Source organism: Adiantum capillus-veneris, chromosome 2 (assembly GCF_014529385.1).
Source record: "Adiantum capillus-veneris isolate H3 chromosome 2, ASM1452938v2, whole genome shotgun sequence".
NCBI classification, from domain to species: Eukaryota; Viridiplantae; Streptophyta; class Polypodiopsida; order Polypodiales; family Pteridaceae; genus Adiantum; species Adiantum capillus-veneris.
The window spans coordinates 149,817,819-149,825,400 of NC_140932.1; the positions used below are offsets into that span (position 1 = coordinate 149,817,819).

General features: G+C 46.5%; 1 protein-coding gene across 1 annotated transcript; it reads left to right on the forward strand.

Annotated features, from left to right (window-relative positions):
* Positions 1-369: 369 nt before the first annotated feature.
* Positions 370-6,272, forward strand: LOC147463843 (E3 ubiquitin-protein ligase CSU1-like). Its single transcript, XM_086491592.1, has 2 exons — positions 370-679; positions 5,510-6,272. The coding sequence occupies exons 1-2, from the start codon at positions 441-443 to the stop codon at positions 6,183-6,185; spliced, it is 915 nt and encodes a 304-aa protein (XP_086347718.1). The 5' UTR covers positions 370-440; the 3' UTR covers positions 6,186-6,272.
* Positions 6,273-7,582: the final 1,310 nt, after the last annotated feature.

Consider the following 7,582-nt stretch of genomic DNA (forward strand, 5'->3'; position numbering starts at 1 on the left):
AGAGCGTTTGCACATAAAGTTTAAACCGACCTTCGGTATAAGAGAGTGAGCGAGAAATTATACAAGAAAGCAAAGTGCTAATTTGGACGCTCGTGTGCAAGCAACACTCGGAGGATTGGTTTAGGACTACTTGTGCCTTGTTGTCAGCAGAGGGTATGCTTAGGATGGGGAAAAATCTTGGCTATTGGTATTTAAAAGATCTTAGAAGAACATGGTAATGAACCTTTTGTATCAAGGATAAGGGGGCGAGTTGGTTGGGATCGCTCCCGATGTAATTATGCTCCTTAGATGATATCATGGCTCAACACGAGTATGACAAGACATTGTAATTTTTTGTGTCGATTAATATAATTCACTCACTATTGTGAGTTTCGGAAAAAAAAAAAAAGAGAGTGAGCGAGAGAGCGACAGAACGGGCAGAGAGAACACAGTGACGAAAGATGCCGCAGCGCCACTCCAAGAACAACAACGATCTCGCCTTCTTCACGTACGATGAGAAACGCAAGCTGGGATATGGCACTCAAAGGCAGCGCCTTGGCAAGGAATCCATCAAGCCCTTCCACGCCTGCTGCATCTGCCTCAAGCCCTTCATTGACCCCCTGTGCTGCCCCAAAGGCCACCTTTTCTGCAAGGAATGCATCCTGCACTGCCTGCTCGCGCAGAAGAAAGACATCAAAAGGTACACACACACACACACACACACACACAGAGAGAGAGAGAGAGAGAGAGAGAGAGAGAGAGAGAGAGAGAGAGAGAGAGAGAGAGAGAGAGAGTGGACATGTCAAGGAATGGTCTAGGTTAATCTGTTATAGAGTTCCGTGTCTAGATATCAAAATGGGATATGATGGCCATGACTAAATTTTAGTGGCATTGCTGCCGTATTAGACCTACCAATGTGAGTATATTACAGAATGATCGTAGTGTTTAGGTTAAATTTTTATGATGTGTGATCTGGTTCAAATGTGTGTCATTTCATTGGTGTCAATAATCGTACTGGATGTGAGTACCTTACAAATAATCTTCTCTCATTTTGTGGTCTCTCATATTTTTTTGGCTTGTCTTGTTATTCCTCCACATTTCGACCTTGAGTCTTACTTTGTGCTTATTTTTTGTGTAATGTACAGAAAAGGATTTGTTGTTTGCGTCCAAAAGCCGGTTGATCGGTGTCTGAACCACCTCTTGTAATTCTTGCTCTGTAAACATCCTCGGAGAAGGAGGTTTCTTGATTGCCGGTTTGATGGGTGGTTCCGTGGCTTTCTACCACTGGATGTGCAATTTTAATCATTTGCTTTGTTGCCTCGTCAACCTGCTGTTGACGTTCCATCTCTTCAAGCTCGAATTGAGTATGCCACCTCGTTCGAACCGAGTAGGTCGCGGTGGCCTGCACTTTTCCTCTGTTTGATCATGAAAATCTTCTTCTTGATTTTCTCCCGCATTAGTAGATACAGAAGAAGTCGATTGGTTCTTGTTGAAATCCATAAGTGTTGCGAGAAAAGGATCCGATTTCCCGGTAGAAGAGACATCGGCGGCGCTCTGACGCCACTGTAACAAACTCGGACACCCCAAGTCAAGATTCTACCGCGAGACAACAGAGATTTACTTCAAAACAATTCACAAAGACGACACGACCCGGCGTAGTTCTGTGCCTAGAGGTATTGGCCCCAAAGATTGGCGCCCCTTTCGATATTTCTTTTTATATTAATTTGTGTTCAAGAGAGTAGGCAGGCGCTCACTCTCAGACTCTGCGTCCATATGCTCTGAGTAATGAGGCCCAGACAACTTATTTATTGATGCAAGGGATGCCCAAAAGCAGAGCCCCAAAAATCTCTAATTCAAAAGCTTCAACCCAAAAGCATTATGCCCAAAAGCTGCTAATAAAAACCAGGTAGCGTAATTTGCGCAATTCCGTACAGCGTACGGACTGCCATGTCATCATCGCAAAATCCAGCATAAAATCCGGACTGCCACGTCAGCATTTTGTCAGCGCATTATCCGGGCGTCCGTACTGGCTGCCACGTCAGCATGCGTTTGTGTGTGTGTGTGCACTACCACGTCATCAGTTTGTGACACTCTTCCTTTGGATGCCAGTGTATATTTAGTGTTTCATGTTAGCTGTCTTAAAGAAAAATTAGGTAAAGGTGAGATTGTAGAAAAATGTATGGGAAGATATCCAAACTGAGTATATTCCTCGAGAACCAGAGGTTGTTTTAGATCACCATATCTGTCATTCGCGTCGAAGTGCTTATGATGAGTATTTAATTAAATGGAAGGGTCAATTTGAAAAGTTTGGTACTTGGAAATCGGGTAGAGCTTTGAAATTTGAGTATCCTTACTTTGTTGATGAGGACATCAATGGTTCTTGAGTATGTTATGTCTGGATAATAGGAGAGGGGATCTAGTCTATGACACCGTAGGGATAGGTGTTTAGTGCCCATGCGGACGTAGTGTAAACCCGACTAGTGTGGCCAGTCATTTTTGTAAAGGGAGGCCAAGGCCTCATGTGTAGTTATTGACTCCCACTGGCAGAGTGCCAGTGGTTAGCCGACCAGGCTAGGAGTGCGTGAGGTCACCTCGTGGAGGTGACGCCGGGTGGTATGGGACGCTCGGTCTTATAGGTGCACGCCTACATCCTTTGACGTTGGCCCCAACATGGGGGAACTGCTAGATGGTGGCTATGGTTGGGTGGTTTGTCCGACGTGTGTCCATATGTGATCCGTGTAGTTGGGAGATAGTGTCGCGTGTTCATTTCAATATGTGTGTGTCAACATTTGGTGTTGTTTTTTGTTTGTATGTGTTTGTCTATATGGTCTCTCTCTCTCTCTCTCTCTCTCTCTCTCTCTCTCTCTCTCTCTCTCTCTCTCTCTCTCTCGCGTATCCGGTGGGTGTGCGTGCGTGCGAGTTTTTGTTTTCTTTTTGGTGGGGGTGGCTGAGTGGGCTCCTCAATGTGGTGCATTCCTCCCAATGACAGTAGCTTGATGGGTTTGGGCTACATGAGAACCTCCACTCTTGCCTTTGGACCGGTGGTCTCCTTTACATTTTTGTGCTGTTCAGCCATCCTCGCTGTGCTGGTGCTGGTGGTGTTGGCTTTCGACGCCGACTTTCCTGGCTCCCTCTTTCGGTAGTGCTTATTAGTGGCTACTGGGTGGTTGAACTGCAGTCTCCTTGATTTTCTTCAGGGCATTTCATTGGTGGTTTGTTTCTCCTTGCTATTGTTTGCTCTGCTGGCTTTCGGCGGTACTTGCTGGCTTCCTCTTGTGGTGGTGCTGTTTAGGAGCTACCTGGTGGCTACTTGCGCTCTCCTCTATTCCTTTCATGGCGTTCACTGGTGGTTTTTCTTATTCCTCTTTGATGGGCTCCTTCCGTGGCAATAGTTTTGGTTATATCCTCTTCAGCCTCTTCTTGCCCTTCTTCAACCTTCTGTGCAGTGGTTGCCCCTCAGTGCATCTTTTGATGCTGTCTAGGGATTCTCTGTCACGCTCATCCCTTCTCGGGTGGTTTCATCTTTGGAGCAGTTTGGAGATGACTATCTTTCGGAGGCTTTGGTGGATACCCTCCTCCCTCCTCCTCCCTCCTACGGTAGTTGCTAGAGCACTTACCCTCTCCATCAATGCATCATTTGATGCTATCTAGGGATTCTTAGTCACGCCCATCCCTTCTTGGATGGTTTCCTCTTTGGAGCAGTTTGGAGATGACTTATCTTTCGGAGGCTTTGGTGGACACTGGATACCCTCTCCCTCCTCCTCCCTCCTACAGTAGTTGCTAGGGCACTTTTTACCCTCACTGGAGGGTTTTGTATCTGAGTATGAGTGTGGGGGACAATAGGAGTGCGCATTGTGGACATAGTGTGTGCACCCCAACCAATATAGGCTATTGAAAATGTGACATAACACTGGCGCATAGTTTTTCCATACGTCAACCACACGTCGGACGCACACTGGTACGGAATAAGTACGGATTGGACTACCTGGAATTCCACACGTCAGATAGCCTACTACATAGTGATAGGATGCTTAAAAGCCTACATACACCACCATCTTCAAAACTTTATACACAAACACAAAACCATAGAAACTTTAGAAATTAGAATTTAGTGACTAGCTTGTTACTCAATCTGCACACGGAACACGAATCAATCAATGACCATAACCAAACAAATTTGATTGGCTAATGCCCAATGACCATAATCAATCAATCAATGACTCATAACCAAACAAATTTGATTGGCTAAGGCCCAAAGGCATGTAGAAAAAGAACAAATCTCGCTGTCAGCTCGCTTATGTGCCCAAATCTCACGCTCCCTGCAATGCCTGCATCATAGAGTCAGCAGCCCAACTCGCGCGGCCAAAAAACTGCAGGCGAAATTTTTTGCCCCAAATTTTTTACTGGCTGGTTGGCCTACGGAATCACTTTCCGTACACTTCTGCACTTGGACCGGTATGGGAGTACGGCTGGGTAACCACACGCGTGCGAAAAAAACTATGCACTGGCGTATGGCAGCTGGGCCAAATGGGCCTCAACAATGCTAGCAGAGTGATCCAGCATCTGTTGTCAGCCAATGTAGGGCACTGTTGTAGGTGATGGATGATGTGGTCATCGGTCGGTGTAGCGATGGCAGCTAGCTGCAGTCACAATGATAGTAGACGGGATGTGGGCGTGTGCGACAACAGTCTATACAGGAGGGTTTTACTGGGTTTTGCCGAGCACAATTGAACCTCAGTTTTGCACTCTCTCTCTCTCTCTCTCTCAGGTTACTGAGGCTTGTGCAGGGGGTAAGTGGGCAGTCTACCTCGGCGCACGGGCCATCGTCCAGGAGTTTCGGACTACGAAAGCAGCACCCGACAGCGTCCAGGCCCCTTAGTTCCCCTCCCCCTCACCCCTCTTTTATTTCCCTAAGGTTGCTTCATCAAACCACCATGTATCATCTATCTTGTAGACCCTCAGGCCCCCCCACCAATTATATCAACCAAGAGGAGATACCTTTGTTCACCTTTTTGGTCCCATGGGTCATATGTGACCTCCGAGGACAATAATGGAACACTCTCTCTCTCTCTCTCTCTCTCTATGTGCGCGCGCGCACAAGAACAGGGATGCTTCTATCACAGGAAACCCCTAAGGATGCCAATGCCCAAAATAGGCTTGCCCCCAGGGCAGTACAGAAGTGTATACAATGGGCAGCCCACAGGCTATGTAATAAATGAAGCCACGTTGGCAGAAAACTTATGTAAGAACTAATTCGAACATAGTCCATAAAGGCAGGAATTGGAAATCTGGCCTGGGGAAAAAAACTCTCTTGAGGAGGGACAGTCGGAGGCTCCAGGGGCGTACCCCCCTCCCCCCCCCCCCCCCCCCCCCCCCCCGCGGGGCCGGGGCCCACACGGATGCTAAGGTTGTAATCAGGTAATTGAATGTGCTTCAACTTTTCTTTTTTGAATTAATGGTGAATAAGATTGTAAGTAGTCAGTTTTGTTATGAATATGAGATGCATGCTAACACAGGGAGCGAAATGCAGGAAGATTGCCAGTTTTGCTGCTCAACAGAAGCAAGACCAGGAAGAGGAGCTGGAAAGGCAGGCCTTATTGAAAGAGCAAGAGCTGGAGGCTTTTGAGCGTCAGAACAATGGTGCAGATCCTTTATTCACTGGAAAGAATGCAATGGCAGACAAGGGCAGTGGCTTCCATGGTGCCAACAGTGTGAGGGTGACGTCATATGAAGAGGAAGCTCTGAGGACAATGAAAGCATTTTGGCTGCCATCTGCAACTCCAGAGGCTCCAGAACGTGTCGATGCACCTAGTACGGATACGGTATGCCCCGAAGGGAAGGAAAAGTTGAAATTGAAAGACCTTTTTCCTGTCTGTTTCACTGAGCTATCCAAGGAAAGTGGAGAAAACTTTCTTGATCCCAATTTTATGTGTCCATGCTGCAATACGACATTTACCAACACTCTTACGCTTGCTGCTCTGAAGATTTGCGGTCACGTCTTTTGTAAAAAGTGTGTGGATAATTTTTTGCTGAAAGATAATGCATGCACTGTATGCAGCAGGCCATGCAAGTTGAAGCATGTTGTAACTCTTGAAAAGGGAGGAACAGGATTTGCAGGCCATGATGAAGGCTTGCAGGCTTCTGTGTTCAAACATGTGGGCAGTGGGTCCGGTATGGGTCTCACACGGCCTGTCATTCGAACGTGATGGGTCTGTATATGTAAGGCAGTATTTTCTGTTCTATTCATGTTGTCAACCTTGTCGCATTTAGTGCTATTTTGATATATTGAGAGTTGTTTGGAATCTGGATATGGTGTAAATGTATGCAAATTTTTCACCTCAATGGTGTAATTTAGTGCAAATAGTTTCTTGTACCATCGTGACAGCATAAATTATGAAGTCCCATAAAAGGGTTGGCCGCAAGACCTAGGAAGTCTGCACCTGAATCAACTACATTGGGGACGAATCAACTCTCTCTCTCTCTCTCTCTCTCTCTCTCTCTCGCGTTGCCGAACGTGATGGGTTGATGCTCTCTTTAAAGGTTGTACACAGCTCTCTCTCTTCTCTCTCTGCCCACAATGGCGAGCTGATGCTCTGACAAGATTCTCTCTCTCTCTCTCTCCCCCCTCCCCCCCCAGTGTGGTAGATTGGTTATGCCATTTCCCTCTTGAAAGGTCTTGAGTTCAACTCTCCTCGTCCGATAGATACTTAAGGTCTTTTGGGATAGTTTCCTACGATGTTAAAATTCTCTCTCTCTCTCTCTCTCTCTCTCTCTCTCAAGTAGTAGTATTACACATGCGTACGATGATGGCTAAAATTGGGTGTCAATTTCAGCCCATCGTTAATGGCTAGCAAGGTGAAATTCTCGCTCTCAGACGAGGGCATTTTGACATTGGTTTGAAATGAAAGCTAGGAGGAAGGACATGGAAGGATGGAGAAATGCGAAAACAGTTTTCTTTGCGAGCATGAGAGAAGGGGGGGGGAGGAGAAAGTCTCCAAGAGAGAAATAGTGAAGGCACTATTGCTACCTTTATAACAAAAAGAGAGGGAGATACTCATTGACAAGGAAGCCATCGAAGACGAGATGACCAAGGAGAAGCAATGTGAAGAACATATGGGTTGAAGCTGTCAAAACGAACCTCAAGCAAAAGGTAAGAGAGGAGGCCGAAAGTGGATTGAAGTGGCGAAGAAAGAGAGGACCAAGGAGCCTACGCCCACCCCAACTATCATTAACATGACGTTGGAGGAAGGAGGACACGATCCATGCATGTACAGGTATCAGGTATTAAAGACCGTGATAATGTGGATGAGGAAGTTCAGGAGCTTACGACAATGATGAGGGGTGCCGGCACCCACACATACCAAAGCATGGAGGTTGGGGAAAAGAAGGCAGATATGCGACCCCCTCAGTGAAAGAAAGGGTACTAATTTTGTGCTTCCTTCGATGGAAGCAAAGAAAGAGTTCTTGAAAAGGAGGCGAAACTTAAAGAAGAAAGGTGTCAGGATTAGGAGACGATCTTACCTTGCCACACCTAGCACATGTGATGCAGCTCATGCCAGAGATCAGGGCGGCAAGAGAGAAGGGGAAGGTGGCTTTTTATAGA